This window comes from Trametes versicolor (assembly GCF_000271585.1).
Source record: "Trametes versicolor FP-101664 SS1 unplaced genomic scaffold TRAVEscaffold_11, whole genome shotgun sequence".
NCBI lineage: Eukaryota > Fungi > Basidiomycota > Agaricomycetes > Polyporales > Polyporaceae > Trametes > Trametes versicolor.
Genome location: NW_007360331.1, coordinates 651,910 through 669,739, shown reverse-complemented (window position 1 = coordinate 669,739; position 17,830 = coordinate 651,910). Strand labels below are relative to the sequence as shown.

The 17,830-nt window shown below is 58.1% G+C and overlaps 5 protein-coding genes across 5 annotated transcripts; 3 read left to right on the top strand and 2 right to left on the bottom strand.

Moving 5' to 3' along the window:
• Nucleotides 1-2,329: 2,329 nt before the first annotated feature.
• Nucleotides 2,330-4,302, bottom strand: TRAVEDRAFT_31198 (putative cyclase). Its single transcript, XM_008044424.1, has 2 exons — nucleotides 3,449-4,302; nucleotides 2,330-3,384 (listed from the first exon to the last, which is right to left on the bottom strand). Exon 2 carries the CDS (start codon nucleotides 3,077-3,079, stop codon nucleotides 2,387-2,389), a length of 693 nt encoding a protein of 230 aa, XP_008042615.1. The 5' UTR covers nucleotides 3,080-3,384; nucleotides 3,449-4,302; the 3' UTR covers nucleotides 2,330-2,386.
• A 314-nt stretch (nucleotides 4,303-4,616) lies between these two features.
• Nucleotides 4,617-8,049, top strand: TRAVEDRAFT_173291 (alpha-glucosidase). The gene is made up of 7 exons (XM_008044781.1): nucleotides 4,617-5,424; nucleotides 5,475-6,103; nucleotides 6,152-6,421; nucleotides 6,473-6,574; nucleotides 6,627-6,825; nucleotides 6,884-7,269; nucleotides 7,322-8,049. The coding sequence occupies exons 1-7, from the start codon at nucleotides 4,701-4,703 to the stop codon at nucleotides 7,946-7,948; spliced, it is 2,937 nt and encodes a 978-aa protein (XP_008042972.1). The 5' UTR covers nucleotides 4,617-4,700; the 3' UTR covers nucleotides 7,949-8,049.
• Nucleotides 8,050-11,743: 3,694 nt separating this feature from the next.
• Nucleotides 11,744-13,189, bottom strand: TRAVEDRAFT_132058 (uncharacterized protein; the record flags this gene model as incomplete). The annotated part of the gene is made up of 4 exons (XM_008044780.1): nucleotides 11,744-12,073; nucleotides 12,108-12,715; nucleotides 12,765-12,886; nucleotides 12,936-13,189. 4 exons carry the CDS (start codon nucleotides 13,187-13,189, stop codon nucleotides 11,744-11,746), a joined length of 1,314 nt encoding a protein of 437 aa, XP_008042971.1.
• An 804-nt stretch (nucleotides 13,190-13,993) lies between these two features.
• TRAVEDRAFT_66662 (uncharacterized protein) lies at nucleotides 13,994-16,988 on the top strand (the record flags this gene model as incomplete). Its single annotated transcript, XM_008044779.1, has 5 exons — nucleotides 13,994-14,281; nucleotides 14,338-15,810; nucleotides 15,989-16,168; nucleotides 16,226-16,566; nucleotides 16,623-16,988. The coding sequence occupies 4 exons, from the start codon at nucleotides 13,994-13,996 to the stop codon at nucleotides 16,322-16,324; spliced, it is 2,040 nt and encodes a 679-aa protein (XP_008042970.1). The 3' UTR covers nucleotides 16,325-16,566; nucleotides 16,623-16,988.
• A 220-nt stretch (nucleotides 16,989-17,208) lies between these two features.
• Nucleotides 17,209-17,781, top strand: TRAVEDRAFT_31196 (uncharacterized protein; the record flags this gene model as incomplete). Its single annotated transcript, XM_008044423.1, has 1 exon — nucleotides 17,209-17,781. A coding segment is annotated over exon 1 (439 nt), but the record flags the coding sequence as incomplete, so codon positions are not given.
• Between the last annotated feature and the right edge of the window lie 49 nt (nucleotides 17,782-17,830).

The window sequence follows — 17,830 nt, the reverse complement described above, 5'->3', positions numbered from 1 at the left end:
TGTTGATCGCGTAAGTATTACGGTCAGCTACAGATGTCCATAGCATGCCAGAGGACAAGGGAGACACAAGTAAGAAACTGCATTCAGGTTCGAAAGACTGAGTCACAACCATCCACGAGGCTACGCTACCCTCTTCCATTTCACGCATACGTCTCGAGCTCGTCTATAACACCAGCCAGTCAGCACTGATATAGATGTGGACATATGTATTCTAGTATTTGCGCTCACCGCTTTCAACCTGTTCGCCTCTCGCCCTCCGCCACCAGCAACTCGGCACGCATCCGCTCGTGCTCACGCACGCTTCGCAATGCGTCCATAATCCCCCGAATTTGTGATCGGAATGCTCCACTTGCCCCTGGATCGCCCGGACCTGCGAGATGGGCCGACCATACCCCCAGGTACTCCAACTCGGGGAATAGACGATTCAGTGATACGGCCGCCTGCACGGCAGAAGCGCCGCCGCAGACCGCTGTCGATATAGAGAGGCGGCTTAACGGATGTCGAGGAATGAGGGGTACAAACACCGTAGGGTGGACGGAGGAGAAATCGAGGCTGGGTAGTGACAAGGACCAGAGCACGGGGCAGCGCTGTGCGAAGGTGACCAGCGCCGCGATTGTCGGGTGGGTGTTATTCACTGAAACGCGGGCGGTACTGTCGTGAAGGGTGACCCTCAATACCTGAATGTTCGGCCAAGCAGCCGCCAGCTGAGCTAAGCCATCGTCCGTGGTGTGCAACCAGGACGTCGCGGAAATTGTAAACGTGAGATGGCGCAAGTATGTGAACCGCAGGAGGGGCCCCAGAGCGCAGGAGATGTCGGAAGGTGCAGTAACGTCCACAGTCGGGGTGGGATTCCCGAAATTTACCCACATGAAACTCAGCAATGTGGGCGGCAGGTTTGCACATAGCTTCGACAGCTGGTCTTGGAGGGCGGCGAAGGGGACATGATACATGAAGGCATGATCCACCTCGAGGCTTCGAAGAGCGGGGACGCGGAGCGAATGCACCAATGTCGTTATCGTCTCGGTTGGACCGCCCCGTACACAAAGCGTGCGCAATTCTTCTAAGGCTGAAATGGCGCCAACCTTCATTCCAGGTTCGAGTTCCATGCGTCCCAGGTCCAGGGTGAGAGAGCGGAGCTGCGGATTCGAAGCTAATGCCTGGAAGAGTGTGGTGGGAACGTGGATTGGTAGCTCGAGGCTTGTCTCTCTTTGTGTCAACGTCGAAGCCCTCAGGTTTCGTAAACCCCCGATCCGGGTCAGAAAGCCCATTCCAAACCGCCGATCACAGGGCGAATCCCAGCACAACTCCGTCAGGCCGGGGGCAGTGTCGACCAAAGCCTGGAGAAGGACCTTCATACCCGCGCAGAGCAGCGATCGCGACGGCGGATTTCGAGGAGCTTCGAAGTGCAAGTTGACGCTGAGGAGGCTGGGTGTAGGGATACAGGTCATCATGCTGATGTCCCTTTCCAGCATCTCGTAGGCATCTATGAGGCGTAGTCGCGGCAACAAGGGTTCGCCTTGACATTTGCGGGCCAGGATGGTCCAAACTAATGGGTCGACGCCGGCCGGTTGGTATATAGACATCTCTCGAACACGCACAGCGAACGTGCGGAAATGCGCCCACTCTGCAGAGGTAATCTCGCCTGTGATCATCGTCTGCGAACGCGTCAACTCAGGCCTGCGCCGAGGCTGGCGAAACTTGAAAGAAGCCTACCTGGCGATCTATCCACTGGATAGATGGCAAAATCTGGAGCAGGGCCCCAACATTTTCATCTAGGGAGAACCATAGAACGTCAAGTGCATGCTGGGAGAAGTGGCGGGAAATACGAGCACACGCAGCAAGCGTGGCTTTTTTGGCATTGCGTATGGCGATTTCCTCCGTATCGTCATTGTCCGAGTTTCGGCCAGGTTCGAGCACATCGAAGATGGTTCGCAAGAGCTCTGGTGATTCCATCACCTGGCCTAAAGCCCTGGCTGGTCTCGTACCCAGGGCTGAATTGGGATTGGCGAGACTGTGCGCCTCTTGAGACTGCTTTGCTTGGTCTGGGGTAGTCTAGATGAAGAAGAATTGTTCAGTGCGTCGAACATTCCCAAGTTCAAGGACAGACCGTTCCGAGGAGACGGTTGACAGTGAGAGTGCTCCGGTTCAAGAAGAACCCACTACTCAGCGTCAACACCCTGATGCTGGCAAGTTTGGGTGCACTGTTCGGACGCTTCTTTGCTTTATGGCGACGATATCTTCCACGTAAATGAGTTCCCCGCGCATATATATTTACCGGAGTAAGACCTACCATACGTCACCCCAGATATGCAGACATTACGTTTTGCGCGGCGGACTTGCACTTGCGACACATCTCGCATTTACAGAAGCAACACGACTACCATTGTTAGGCGTCGCCCTCCCAGGCCACAGCACGTATCGGACTCCCATCGCAGCCAGCAAGGCTTAACGGCAGTAGGCTTACTACGATCTGCTTCCACCCTCCGTCGACGATCGTCTCCAGACCGGTCAAGTTCTCCACGATGATCCCGCCGCTTCCCAGCACGACGTGGTGGACGTCCGCGCACTCCTCGTCCGCCGTGACCTTGTCCGGACTCATCGTGTCCAGCCCGAGCACCTTCACGCCAAGATCGAGCAGCCGCCGCGCCGCGTCCGCGTCCACGAAGGGATGCGCACTGTAGGTCTCCGTGTTCCAGTGCCGCGACCACCCGGTGCACAAGAGGAGCACCCGCGCCCCGCGCGCCTTCACTTCCTCCGCGGCGTCGGCGAGGTCCGCCCACACGATGCGCTCGTGCGCACGTTTCCCGCGGAGGTCTGCGACCACGGCAGGGGCGGCGGAGAGGAGGGTGAGGTCGAGGCGGTCGACGGTGACGCCGTCCGCGAAGAAGTGGTACGGGGCGTCGATGTGCGTGCCGGTGTGCGTGCCGAGCGTTAGGGCGTGCACATTTGCGAATTCGCCGGCGGCGAGGCTGAGGCAGGGCGAGGCTGTGTAGCATGGGTGACCAGCGCACGCGGGCACCTGGCCGGGGACGAGGGCGTGTGTGAGGTCGATGACGGTGCGTGGACGATCGAACGCCATGGCCTGGTGGGGGAGATGTGGTATAGCATCGTACGAGCCCAGTGTATATGTAGGATGGAGGGGTGCCAGTGCTGGTAATTGTCGCGCTCGATCTCAGGAGGTGCGGGCCGCGGTCCACAATTTCATCATCACCGGCGAGCGGCTCAACGTCAAAGTGCATCTCGTGTCGCTCAAACGCACACGCGACCGCCGGTGGGAGGGGGGTAGTTCCATCCGAGCGCCGCCCAGCGCGGGAGTGGCTGTTTAATGAGCTGTATGTTCCTGGTCCGCCGTCTACCCGTTACGCGGCGGGACACGTGGATGGCCTGCGAAGCCAGGTGTCTGTCAGGATCGTATCCGACATGAAAAGTATGCCAATTTAGGACTGACCTTGTGGCGCAGGCTACCTGGCAGGGTAGTTCCACAGCCATAGGGAACATCCTCGCTACCCTATCGTCTACGCTTTTGCCGGCCATGCAAAGGCGCGCACTGGCGAGCCATCGCACCCTTTCAGCTTGAGCGGCACCAAACTGACAAGCCAATCGCCGGTCGCCATAGCTTCGAGGTTCGTCAAGTTTTCCGCAATCAGCGCCCCAGCCCCAAGCACCACTTCGTGCACCCCGAAGTCGGGCATGCCGCCGTCGACCAGTGTCTCGTCCGGACTGAGGGTGTCCACCCCGATCAACTTGACGCCGAGGTCTACGAGTCGCTGAGAGGCGTCTCGGGTAAGGAAGGGATGCTCGAAGTATATGGGCGATTGCCAGTGCCGCGACCAGCCTGTGCGGAGGAAGACGAAGACGCCTTCGGGAAGACTCGCCTTGCGGCTGATGAGGTCTGCGAAAGGAGATATGTCTGCCCATGTTATTTGCTCCTTCGCACTCTTGGATGTTACGTCGATCACGACAGCGTGCCCAACGAATGCATCCAGTGGGATCTCGTCGATCTTCGAGCCATCCTCGAGGAAATGGTAGGGTGCGTCGACATGGGTACCTGAATGCGAGCCCAAGGAGATGCTGTGTACGTTGTTCCCATCTTTCGCGAGAGTCAAAGCGAGGCAACAGGAGAACGTGGGGTCTCCAGGATATACTTGAATATTCTCGTCCAGAGTGTGAGAGAGGTCGACGTATGCTGGTGCCATTTCCAAGTGTTTGTGTTTCTAATCGCGAGAGCGTAGATTTCCTACAGAGGTCGGGGGTATCTGGCGAATGGCAGTGGATTTCAGAACAGTTTCCACCAGCGTGTGGGCGCAGCGCAGACAAGAGGCTACAAGAGGTTGCAGAAACAGAATTTATCGAGGGAGCTGTCGTTGTCGCAAGTCGGACTGGAAGAGAGTGAAAGAAAGGAGCGGGTTAAAACGGACATATGCGTAGCGATGGTATGATGTTCTAAGTCCGCGTAAGGGTACGTTTAGACTCCGATGACAGAGACTACTGACCCCATCACCAGCTTTCTACCGGGCCTTACTATCAGTTGTAGCCGACGTTGTATTGCTGCTTTGAAGCGCGCTGATCACTGCTCCCAGGGTCAGTACACCGACGTCGACGTGTACCTTTCCTCCCGCGCTCACACACTCTGTTTGTGCTCATCTCCTGCTACGCAACATACTAGGCAACAGGGTACTAGGAACTAGGGCCATACGACGATGCGGGTGTTGAGCGCTGTGCTCGTGCTCGCTGCGCTGCCCACAGCATTCGCTGTGAAGGCCCACGACTTCAAGACATGCTCTCAGGCCGGTTTCTGTAGGAGGGGGCGCGCACTGTCTTCGAGGGCAAAGGAGAACCCTGCATGGAGGTCGCCATACGTGATAGACGCGTCTAGCGTCGCCCTCTCTTCAGACCAAGCCGCATTCACCGCGGCGGTCAAGTCCCAACTCTACCCTGAGGTCAACTTCGGCTTGGACGTGCGGATACACGACGATGGCGTCGTCCGGGTCCGAATGGACGAAGTGGGCGGCCTTAGGCAGCGCTACAACGAGGCGGCGTCCTGGGCCTTGTTGGAGGAGCCGAAGGTCAGCAATGCAGTACAGTGGACTGTAGCCAAGGACAGCGTACGAGCGAAGTATGGCCCCAAGAACGACGTCGAGGTTATAGTTGCATTTGAGCCGCTCAAGGTCACGCTGTTGCAAGGTGGAAAGGAGCAAGTGGTGCTCAACGGGCGCGGCCTCCTCCACATGGAACACTTCCGCACCAAGGAGTCGGTCGCGAAGGCCAGGGAAGAGCTCGCGAACCCCGAGGAGGGCCTTGACACGGACGACTCTCAGGTCGTGATGGAGCAGACTCTTCCGCGGACTGCGTGGTTCGAGGGTGAGACGGAAGACGGCTGGTGGGAGGAGACATTCAACTCGTTCACGGACAACAAGCCCCGAGGTAGGTCACTTCATCGTCGCGTAGCGTTCATTCCTTAACAACGTCTACAGGACCGGAGTCTTTGTCCCTCGATATTGACTTCCCTAATCACGGCCATGTCTACGGTATTCCTCAGCACGCTACACGCCTCTCGCTCCCCACCACTACTGGCGAGGACGCATACTATACCGAGCCATACCGCCTATTTAACGCGGACGTGTTCGAGTACCTGGCGGACTCTACCATGTCGCTCTACGGTTCAATACCCTTCTTGCAGGCCCACTCCGCCGAGTCGACGGTTGGTATCTTCAATGCCATCGGCTCCGAGGCGTGGATCGACATCGGACGCCCTTCACCGAAGTCGACGACGACCCACTGGCTCTCTGAGACGGGTATCCTCGACGTCTTCATCCTTCCTGGCCCTACTATCGCCGACGTCTTCGCTCAGTACGCCAAACTAACCGGCACCCCCGCCCTCCCGGCGCACTGGGCACTCGGCTACCACCAGTGTCGCTGGAATTATATCAGCTCGGAAGACATCCGCAGCGTGCAGACGCGATTCGACGAGGAAGACATCCCTGTAGACGTGTTCTGGCTCGATATCGAGTATGCCGAGGACCACAAGTACTTCATGTGGGATCACAAGCTGTTCCCTGACCCGGTCGAAATGACCAAAGATGTGGAAGCGATTGAGCGCAAGGTTTGTGCCTTATACCGATTGTCGACATCGTACTGACGCGTTTTGTAGATGGTGGTCATTGTCGACCCTCATCTAAAGCGTGTGGACGACTACCCAGTTTACAAGGAGGCGACCGAAATCGATGTGCTCGTCAAGCTGAAAGACGGGCAGACCAACTACGAGGGCTGGTGCTGGAGCGGCAGCAGCGCGTGGGTAGACTACTTTAACCCGAAGAGCTGGGACTGGTGGAAGGGGCTTTTCAAAGTGGACGCACAGGGCAGCTCGTGGCACTGGGTCGAGAGCACTGTCAACACGTACATCTGGAACGATATGAACGAGGTTTGTTTCACATGACGTGCCTTGCTGAACCTTGCTGACTCCGTTTAACAGCCCTCAATCTTCAACGGCCCCGAGATTAGCATGCCTCGCGAGAACATCCACCACGGTGGCTGGGAGCACCGCGACCTGCACAACATTAACGGCATGCTCTTCGTATGTGTACTCTTCATTGCAGCTCATAGCGCTACTCACTCCGGCCTCTCAGCACAACCTCACTGCTCAAGCAGTCAAGGAGAGGACTGACCCGCAGAAGCGTCCGTTCGTGCTTACTCGTTCGTTCTATGCCGGCTCCCAGCGTTTCGGCGCCATGTGGACGGGCGATAACCTGGGAACATGGGAGCACATGGCAGTTGGCATCAAGATGGTCCTGGCAAACAACATCGGCGGCTTCAGCTTCGCGGGATGTAAGTCCTTGTGTAGATTTTCCGTCTGCTCATTGACTCACGTCCTTCCCTCTACCAGCCGACGTTGGTGGCTTCTTCGGCAACCCAGAGCCCGAGATGCTCGTGCGGTGGTACGCAGTTGGCATCTTCTCGCCCTTCTTGCGCGCGCACGCCCACATCGACACCAAGCGCCGCGAGCCCTACCTCCTCGACGAGCCGTACAAGAGCATCGTGCGCGACATGCTCCGTCTTCGCTACACCATGCTCCCCGTCTGGTACACCGCGTTCCGCGAGGCGAGCGTCACCGGATTGCCGGTGTTGCGCCCACACTACGTCGCTTTCCCGCACGATGAGGCCGGCTTCGCGATCGATGACCAGTACTTCGTCGGAAGCTCCGGCTTGTTGGTGAAGCCGGTCACGCGCAAGTCTGCTACGGAAGAGACCGTCTACCTCCCAGAGGACCAGGTTGGCATCGATTATAGCATTGGTATGGCCGCAGCTCACACATTGCATATAGGTATACTACGACTACTTCAGCCACCACGCCTACCGTGGCTCCGCCAAGGGCAAGAACATCACCGTCCCCGCCGAACTGCACCAGATCCCTCTTTTCATCCGTGGTGGTTCCATCGTCCCTACGCGCGAGCGCCCGCGCCGCTCGTCGCCTCTCATGAAACAGGATCCATTCACTCTGCGTATCGCGCTGGACCAGGACGGCAACGCGCGCGGCGAGCTCTACCTCGACGACGGCGAGACGTACGCGCACGAGAAGGGCGACTTCATCTGGCGCGAGTACACCGCGACGCGGCCCGGGAAGAAGAGCAGGAGCGTGCGCATCCACAGCAAGAACCTCGCCGCACAGAAGCCCGGGGAGGCGGTCGACGGCGTCGCACTCGCGACGTACGACAGCGCGAACGATTTTGCGCGGAGCATCGCGGCCGTGCGCATCGAGAAGATCGTCATCCTTGGGATGCCTGCGAAGCCAGTCACGGTTACCAAGGTGGGCGGCAAGACGCAGCTGCAGTGGACGTTCACGCCCGGGGTCGCCGCGTCGGACAAGAAGGAGGGCACGGCGAGCGTGCTGGTGATCAAGGACCCGAAGCTGAGCGTCCTGATGGACTGGGAGGTCATCGTGCACGCGTAGTGCGTCGCCGTGGCCTGGCCCTAGATACCTCCCGCGACTGGCAGCGCGCTATGTCTGCAGCTTTCGTATCGTTCTCGTGTAAATCTAACCGCTTTGATCACACTAGAGGTGTGGCCTTTTCGGGCGGCAATGCGCCTCGTGGCCGGCCACACTCCCGCAGCGACGGACCAAGCAGTGGCACGGTCAAGTCTATGCGTGACGGGTGGCTCAAAGGCATCGTGTCCCCCGACAATGCGTCGGGCGCGGCCACATTTTGTATATAAGGGCGCCCCCGAGTCCGCTATACTCATCATCACCCTCTAGTCTCTCCTACTCCTCAGAACCACCCGACGATCCCAGACCAGATGGACTGCCAAATACCCATGATCGTAGTGACCCCGGCGCTGCCGTCGAGGAAGTCGTTGCCAGCAGATATGCGCGCAACATTAGACGCGGTACGTTCCTTGTCCATACCTCCATACGAGCATCAACTGACGCGTACCCGCAGATAATAGGACCAGCACCACCGGCAAAGGCATCCGAGTGGATGAGCGAACCATCCGATGCCGCACCGGACAGCGACCTAGAGGACGAGGACGTAGAGGAGCCCCACGTCCCTTCACGAACACATCGCGCGGTAGTGGAGACCGCGCCTCGTTTGGAGCTACACCTGGAGAACGCACGCTTCAGCGTCGGCGCGGTCGTGTCCGCGCTGGAGGAGGCGTTCCGCGGCGTGCCCGCCCACGACGCCGCCTCTTGCAGCGTCGTGACCAATGGCACGAGCGAAGCGTCGTCGTCCCGGACCCCACATGGACGCAGCTGCCCGCGCGCTGAATCGCGCGCCAGCTACTCTTCAAGCACAGACTCGCTCCTGCTCACTTCGGAGATCGAGTCGCTCCCCGAGGATATCTGGGAGGACGCGTCGGACGAGGACGTGCCCAGCGCCCGCGCCGTCCGCCGCGCTCCCCCGTACGGCGGGACGGGGAATGCAACATGGCGCCACGCCATGTACGTCAGCCCGCTTGTGTGGCCCCTTGAAGAGGCCTCCCGTCGACAAGCCGATACGTCTGCTCGCAGCGAATCGGTCAAGCAGGGGTTTCAATGGCCCTCACTTCGGACCTTGGCTCGGGTGCTCGCACCAGGTCGTACACGAGTACGGCATGATGCATGAGGGGCTGGGCGGATAGACGCAGTCTTGGGGGCTGCTGGGCGCAGGCCGGAAGGCAACGCTTTTGAAATACTTAGATACGAAACGCGCTGTGAATTGTATAACATGGATTCCAGAGTCATGCCGTGTTCTGCCCGACATCTTGGTTATATGCCCCTTCGACCAACGATGTCAGAGGCGTGTCCCTGATACAAGCGCGGGCTATCAGATATGGTGCCAGCTGCGTTGAATGGACACATGGCATTTTACGTTATGTGAGGTCAGTTGGGAATTCGTTTCGAAAATAAATCGAACGCTGTCGACCTTTCATCTCTGCCCCCACCTACGTTCTGATTCTTCACCGTCGAGATTGACCTGCAGTCGACCTCATTGTCTGATATAGCCTGCCGAGGCCGCCTCGAGCTCTTATTCTGTTAAACCGATGGAGGAGCGACTATCCGATCCCGCCCTTGGACCACTGGAGGTGTGCACCGCCGCCGACCGCGTTTTGAGCACGCCAGAGCTTCTCAGGGCTGTGTTTGACGTCCTTGGCGACGATGAACGACATGAGTATAATCCTGGTGGACAAATGAACCGCGATACTTTGGCCTCATGTGCTCGCGTCTGTCGTAACTTTTCTGCGCATGCACTGGACGTCTTGTGGACAAGCAACCACGACCTCCTAACCCTGCTCAAGATCCTGCCATCTTTCCAATCCCTGAATGGCCAATGGGTGCGTGTGGAACTTGGCCGTCCACAACGGACATGTTGCATCAAACCCGCTGACGCAGCCTTGTTTATAGTGGCTGGTCGAAGCCGACATCCCCTCTGCAGAATGGACGAATTTCCGGACATATGCGTCGCGCATGCGCGCTCTGGATGTCGACTACATAGACGAAGGATCTGACACGAGAAATCCCGGGCCGATGGTCTGGACTATTCTCGCTCGTAATTGTCAGGGCAAGCCTTTGCTACCCCATCTCCAAACTCTCGACATACACCTACCGGACTATCACGATGTGTGGCAAGACGCACTGAATTCCATCGTGCATCTGCTCTCCCCTCGCCTCCACACGGTCAGTCTTGCTTTTTGTGACGATCCCCCGGAAGATGCAATGAGAGCTGCTTACAATGTCACACAAATAACCCTCAAATTTATCGCCCACGTCGCCCGCCGCCTCACTACGCTGCGTTTGGACGCGCCTATCGACCATAAGGCTCTGGAAGATATTGGCACATACTTCCCAGAACTTCGAACCCTGGACTTCGGTTCCAGTTCTCCCCCGGTCGATCTACCCCTCCTGCGTGCGATATCTACCATAAAACCGCTCAACCACTTGTCTCTGACGATTCAGATCCCTGATGCCCAACTCCATCTGGCGGGGTTTGATCTCAGCTCTGCTTTCCAGGATTTGCGCACCCTCCACGTGGAGGGCGGATTGCGGGATATAAGCCACTTCATCCAGCGGACGCGACCGTTGTATCTTGGCAAGATCAGTATCTGTGTTAGAAACTGGGATCCTGACTTGTCGGATACGATCATCACCTCGACCTGCCCCCTTTATAAACTCTGTGCGCTGCTATCGCAATGTCTACGGGACTTTACCATGGTCATATGCGACAAGAACGTGGCAGCACACCCCGGCCTCCGCGATGCTCCCCAAACCTACAGTGATATCCTGGCACCTCTCCTCCGTTTCAGACGCCTGGAACACGTCGCACTCATCATCAAGCACACAAGGGGCCTGTTCGCCGAGGTCGACGCTACCGACCATTGCATTTCAGTCCTGGCGGAAGCTTGGCCTAAGCTTCGTAGCCTGAGGCTCAAACATAAAATCTCATTCGCTAGCCCTCCGCTAGTTCCGCCCCTGATCAGCACCTATCCGACCGTGCAGGCCCTGGTGGCTCTCGCCCGATGCTGTCCCGAGCTCTCTGACCTGTCCCTTCCACGCCTCCACGTTTCGTTGCCCCTCGCCGACGAATCCGAGCCTGGCCCCCTTGTGAACCATTCATTGGAGAGTCTTGCCATTGACCAAACAATCATAAGCTGGAACGGCGACATCGGGGTCTCGGGCTCGCAGCAGTTTGCAACGTTGCTAGATCGCTTATTTCCCCGACTTCTCCGGGATGACATTCGCGACAGCAAAGGGAATCACTACTGGGAGGTGCACGACTTCCTAGAGGCGAGACGGAGGGCACGCAAGCATGAGAGGCGGCGCGGCGGGCTCTGATGGCGGGTGGGCAAGGCAGAAGGTTGTGGGTTCGGTAAGTGGAACTCCGCGGCGTTGGGACAGAGGGACGTATGCAGGACGATGCTGACTCGTACTTTTTGCAGATGCCTAGGCGGCCCGGGGGAGTGAGTGACGTCTCAGGGGTAGCGGGGTGTGACATTGGATTTCGGAGAAGAAAACGATACACCGAGTCCGGCTCGATGGGAGGTGGAGGTTCATCCGAAGGAGGGGAATCATGGAATGAAGGAGGATCGACCACGTTCAACTTCACGCGCGCGTCGATTGTCTGTTGCCTACACGGTCGACAGGCGGCGGCGGAGGGGTTGGTAAGTATGGCTGCCGTGGTCGCAATCAGGACGCATGCAGAACGTTGACTTATGTATTTGCAGATCTTCCATTGGACTGGACAGTTGTGGGTGTGCTTGAAGGGAGTCCTTACTATATGAAGCGTGCAATCGATCTCGAAACAGGGTAGTGATACACGAAGTCCGTCGGAAGGCGAGGCGTCATGAAGGCGCGTCGACCACGTACAGCTTCACATGCGCGTCGACAAAGTGGTCGATCGTGGCCGCGTCTATGAGCGCGGCTTTCATGCGTCGTCTCTGCGTACGTACCGTGAGCGAACGTCACGCATGAGGGTGGTAAGAGGGCCGTTACCAGTGCGAACGACGCGCCGCGATAGCATGTCTGGAACACGTCCGTGAACTCGGCGTGCGTCTTCAGTATGCCGTGCCCCGCGAGAGCTCTCGAGACAGCCTTCTTCACCGCCTGCCGCGCCACGATGTCAGCCATAAACTCATACTGAGTGCGACATCGAGCTCACCGTCTTGTTCTCCCGCTCTGTATCTACGCCCGCGTCGCCCATCACGACGTCTGGGGGCTCGCCACTGACGGGCCCAAAGATGTCAGCATCCTGGCCGCTCCCCGAGCGCACAGGCACGTTCGGGATCTTGAACACGTCCTTCTTCACGCCCACGCGCGCGCCCTTGCCCAGCGCCTTCAGGTCCACGGGCACAGCCGCGTTCTTACCAGGCTTCGGCATGCGCAGCATGACCTCCGCCGCGGCCTTGCGCATCGCGTCGTCGCCGTCCTTCGCGCTCGCCTTGCCCTTGCCCTTCTCGCCCGTCTTCGCGCGCTTGCTGTCTGCGGTGAGGGGGAACGGGAGCCCGACGACGTCGCGCTTGCGCTTCGCGCCGAAGGCCGCGGGGGGCCGGCGCGGGGTGGGGTCGTCGGGGCGGGGGAGGCGGAAGCTGGATGGGGTGGGTGGCGGGCCGGGGTGGATGCGCGCGGCGAGGAGGTGCAGCATCTGTGGCGGGGATGAGGATGTGGATGGGGTCGGGTCTGCTGAGGAGGCGAGCGGCGCGTCGCGGAGCTCGCCGTATATGAGCAGATCGGGCGTGTCGGGGTCATCTACGCGCGAACTTGAGAATGGCGCCACGAGCGTTCGACGCAGACCTACTGTTTTCCGTTAAGCTTACGCGCACGCCATATTCTGTCCTTCTGGTCGGGGACGTGATAGGTGCAAGGCAGAACGTGTTCTCGAAGTATATCCTCGTCAGCGTTGCATCCGGGTGGATGTCCCTGCAAGCATAGTTAGCTTCCCGTTGGTGGTGAGTTGAGCATTGCCTACACAAGGATATCTCCGGGAGGATCGATCCAGGTATCCTTGACTTTGACAATCCCGAGTAGATGGAGCGGCAAGCCACGCATGCTCTCCAGAGTGAGAGCGAGAGGGTTGTTCAACAAGGCGGGGCTACTGTGTATGTCGCTAACCCTTGCAGAGAAGCTGAGTCCGTCTAATGGTAGATATGAGTCCGACAGGGAGAGCGAGCCACGGTATAGCAAGCGGTGAGTTGGCGCGACAGCCTTGGATGGGGTGGCCATCGCTGCAAGATGGTTGGTGACTGTTGAAGTTATGAGATTACATATATTGTCTATAGCAGCATGAGGAAGCACATACTGACAGTATTCCCAAGTTCTCGTCAAGTTCAAAGTAATCTCTGAAGTCCAGCGAGGTGTCGTGGTTGTAGGGGTTCCCGTGGTCTCTAGATGCCAGTTGTTTTTACATTAGTATCCGCAGCAGGGACAGGGAGTCCAGACAAGTACTTACAAGCCTTCTTCGGATGCTTGCTCCGAAGGCGTACTACTGATTCGTGTGAACCACAGCAAAACCGTTAGCCAAGACTCGGACGAATCCTTGTGGCGCGATTCTGATGGCGGGTTAGTTGTGACAATGGTCATGTGCAGCGTGACTGGCGCGTCATTTGCGCGCATGGGCTTGGGCGCCTACAGCTGCGTGATGCTTTTGTCCTCGGACCACTCACTCAACGTAACGTTTTCCATAGTAACGTTGTTTTAATGCCAGGACTGACATTTGAACGTTTCAAGCTAGACAGTGCAACAAAACCAGAAGCTATAGTCGAAGGTGGACAATCATCAACACATCATATCAACGCGGTATGTTTCAAGTTCTGTGGTCTTCGTTATTTCATAACATCTCGTCTCGGTTTGCACGCGAGCTTAATACAGCTCAAGGAGATGTTGATCTTACCGTATTACAAACCCCGCCTACGTCGCAAATTGTATTCGAATGTCGGGATTTGTCTCTTATTTGCATTTTTATGATACCGGATTCGCTGCTGATAGAGCTGTTCCTTCACCAGGGTCCAGATCCTATCCCTCTCTGAAATGTCATTCAACCAGATTTTGGCTTCAAGGGAACTCCTCTCCCTTATATTCCACCACCTCACGCCCCCCGACCTCGACGGGGAATCTCCAAGCGCCTTTCTGAACTTCGCTCAATCATACGAGCGTAAAGTTTGTGTACGTGCACTGAGCGCTGTCGCTCGTACCTGTAAAGCACTCTCCGACCCGGCTTTAACGGTGCTATGGCGGCGCGTGAACAACATCGATCACCTCTTTCGTATACTCCCCGGATGGTCAGATATTGGTGGGAGGGGGTACAATAAAGCGCTGGTATGTGCATTTCCTGTCTATATAACACGCGCTGACCGATGGAATGAGAACGACAGATTGTCAGTGGCACCATCACACCAGCCATTTGGGCGCGATTCAGACGGTATGCACTATTGGTGAAGGTCGTGAACCAGCGCAGCTGGGCATGGGTCCACCCGTACACTTGGACACTCCTCTCCCCCTGGTGCCGCGGGGAGCCGCTCCTGCCGAACGTGGAAACGTTCCGCATCCTGCCGATCTGCGCACACAGCCCAGGCGCAACACTCTTCCTCTCCCCCACGCTCCGGCACCTCTCGGTCACGCTCTCGGACGCCCCGGAGCTCGAAGACGTGCACGTCGGCGCGATGCTCATCCGGCAGATCGTGCTGACAATCCCTGGGCTCCAGACATTGCATGTCGAGAGCAAGATGGAAGCTGCGTCCCCGATTTTGGTCGACGTCTTCCAGTGTTTGAGCGATCTGCGGTCGCTGTCGTTAGCCGACATATACATCGGGCGTTCTGAGATGGACGTGCTCGCGGCCCTGCCGCGCCTGGAGTCGTTGTCCGTGATGGTCATGCTTCCTCGGTCCGATCAGCGGCCAGACAGCGACGACGAAGGTGAAGATGCCGAGGCAGGTGTCGTCAATAGCGACGAGGACGAAGTCGACGAAGAGGACGGAGAAGAAGAAGGCACCGAAGACGGAGAGGACGAGGATGACGAGGATATGGACGGTGAAGACAGCATCGACGAAGAGACCCGCGCTGTTTCTCATCGCAACCGCTACGTCGTTCCCGTCGCCTTCTACGCTCTGCGGCAGCTCACCCTCCGCGGATCCCCCTGCAAACAAGACCTGTTGCTCCGATACCGACCTCCTCGTCTCGAGGGCCTCTCTCTAGAGATCACCGGCCGCGCGTCATTCAAAGAAGTCCGGGACATCATCGCGTACAATGCCCGCAACGTCCCCGCCACCCTCTCCACCTTCTCCTTGAAGACCGGTCGCACATGGACCGAGATGGAGCCGCTATTGCTGATCGACCTCATCAAGCCTCTCCTCGCACTCTCGGACATACAGACGATGTGCCTCGAGTTCCGCGACGTCCCTGGGGTCAACGACGCGGACATCGCGACCATGACCGGCGCATGGCCGCGCCTCACCTGCTTCCGCCTCCCCATCAGCGGCTTCACGGAGGACCCGCCACGGACCCGACCCACCCAGCAGGCGCTTGCGCACGTCGCCACCGCCTGCCCGGACCTGCGCGAGCTCGAGCTGCCCGAACTCGAGTTTTCGCGGTTGCCGCTCTGCGTCCCGGCCACCAACCACGGCCTGCAGACGCTCTCGTTCGACATCGCGGCGGGCCCCAACGACCGGCCGTCCGAGGGACACGGGAAGTTCGCGGGCGCGTTCGAGGTCGCGATGGCCGTCGACCTGCTGTTCCCCAACTTGGCTGTAAGGATGCACGACCACCCGACGCCAGTGCTGCCGGACGAGGAGCACCGCGGGTTTCTCTACCGGGCCCCGCCTCCGCGGAAGATCAGCGCGTGGTACAAGGTGCGCCCGTATATTCACGCTGCGCAGCTGGGGCGCAAGCGCGGGAAGACGCTCCAGAATCCGGCTCCTTACCGGTCTAGGATATCTATGCTGTGGACGTGTTAGCCTGTGGACGATCCCATTTTCTTCTGTCAACTATCGACGTTCGCTCATGCTTGGATCTTATGCTCGTAAATAGTCGCGGTCGGGCTACTTCAAATTCCAGCAGTCCCGAGAGACACTCGGGCGACTTCTTTACGTATCATACCAAACACGACCACACTTCCGCGTAGTCAACTGTACCCGCATTGCACTGTTCTTGACGCAACCGCCGTCACCACGCACGGACTGCCGCTCCAGTTCATTCACGCCGAACTCGGTGAGACCTTCAACAAGCTAACGAGTCTGAGCTGCTAAACATGTTTATCTCATCTAGACGGCCGCACAGTTGCTTCAATGCGTCAGCAGATCGATGGAGTCGTCAATCCAAGCCTGGCGGAAACTGCGCCCGCACGTGCTGTTGGTCATGTTCTAGGATCGCCAGAGCTCCTGCGGGCCATATTCGATGTCTTCAAGCCTCGCCTACGCACAGACTATGATAGCCTTGAGGACGTCGCCATGCAGGCGTCTCACAGAGCGGCGCTTGCCGCGTGTGCCCGTGTTTCCCACTACGTTTCCCAGCACGCACTCGATGTCCTTTGGTCATGCATCGATGGGAATGTCCCGGCCTTGTTCATCTGCTTGCCATCTATCAGGGAGGTAGCTGGCAATCAATGGGTACGCTTTACTTGAGGGTTTTCAGACAGGGCGTTGACACACACTGTGGCTTACAGGCATGGTCAATCACAGGCGATATCACCCCTGCAGAGTGGGCTCGCTTTCGCACCTTCGCGACACGCGTCCGGGAACTATCATACCAACCCTATGACTCCTTTTGTCTCATCGACCCGTTGGTCTGGACCATTCTTGCTCGTAAATGTCGAGGCGATCCTCTTTTCCCCCGGCTGCGCCTCTTAGATTACCCGGGTATAGCGTGCGAGGACATCGGGCCCATCATCAGCTTTCTCTCCCCCAGTCTCCGCAGCGTCTCCTTCCGTTTCATTTCGCCTGAGGACGCAGCGCCCCTCTTAGCAGGGATGAAGATTCTTTTCCAGACTTTGGTCGACATCGCTCCTGACCTCACTGAACTGGACTGGAATGCACCCCCCGACATACTACCACTCGAGGAAGCGTCGTTTATGGCCGAGATCAGCCGTTTACGACACCTCAGGGATTTGGCATTGACCAAGCCCGGGTTCGAAGTCGACCGGGCTCCCGTTGCTGCAGCCGCTTCACTCCAGGCGATCACCGCGGTTCGAACCTTGCGCACTCTGGTGTTGGACGTAGACCACGTGGACGTCCACAATACGACAAAGGTCACTGATGGCAATCCGACACTCGAAAACTTGCGCACACTCGACCTCATGGGCGGCCCAGGCGAGAAGCTGGCTTCTTTGGTACACTCACTTTGCCTCCCCGCTCTGGAAAATCTCGGTTTGCACACGCATGAATCTCAGCGGCTCATGACCCTCGCTCCCCTTAGCAGCCAGCTTGCGAAGCTCTGCGCAAACCTCCCGCCTACTTTGCAAAAGTTCGACTGGGAATATCCCGCAGATCGCCCCCTGTCCCCCGCAGATGCACCTTCTGGCCTTCACTCCATTCTCAGACCCCTCCTCAGGTTCACACTCTTGCGCCACGTCCGGTTCGGGATACCTCGGGAGGCGGAGTCATCGATCTGCATCACGGACGAGGCTCTATCCCACTTAGCTGCGGCTTGGCCGAACATTCAAACACTGCAGATAATCTCCCCTGAGTGGCAATCCTGGCCCCGTAATGTGGCCTATCCGACATTTGCAGCGCTAGTCACCTTCGCGCAGCGCTGCCCCGCGTTATCTAGTCTCGCACTACCCGGCCTTGATTTCTCCTCCGTGGGCCCAGACCCAGCGGTTTCCGAGTCTATACCTCTCATGCGTTACCACCCGTTACAGCAACTCCAAGTGAA

Coding starts and splice junctions, on each gene's coding strand:
- TRAVEDRAFT_31198 (XM_008044424.1), bottom strand. CDS start 3,079: ATGGCGTTCGATCGTCCACGCACCGTCATCGACCTCACACACGCCCTC.
- TRAVEDRAFT_173291 (XM_008044781.1), top strand. CDS start 4,701: ATGCGGGTGTTGAGCGCTGTGCTCGTGCTCGCTGCGCTGCCCACAGCA. Junction 6,422..6,472: donor TCTGGAACGATATGAACGAG/GTTTGTTTCACA, acceptor TCCGTTTAACAG/CCCTCAATCTTCAACGGCCC. Junction 6,826..6,883: donor CGGCTTCAGCTTCGCGGGAT/GTAAGTCCTTGT, acceptor TCCCTCTACCAG/CCGACGTTGGTGGCTTCTTC.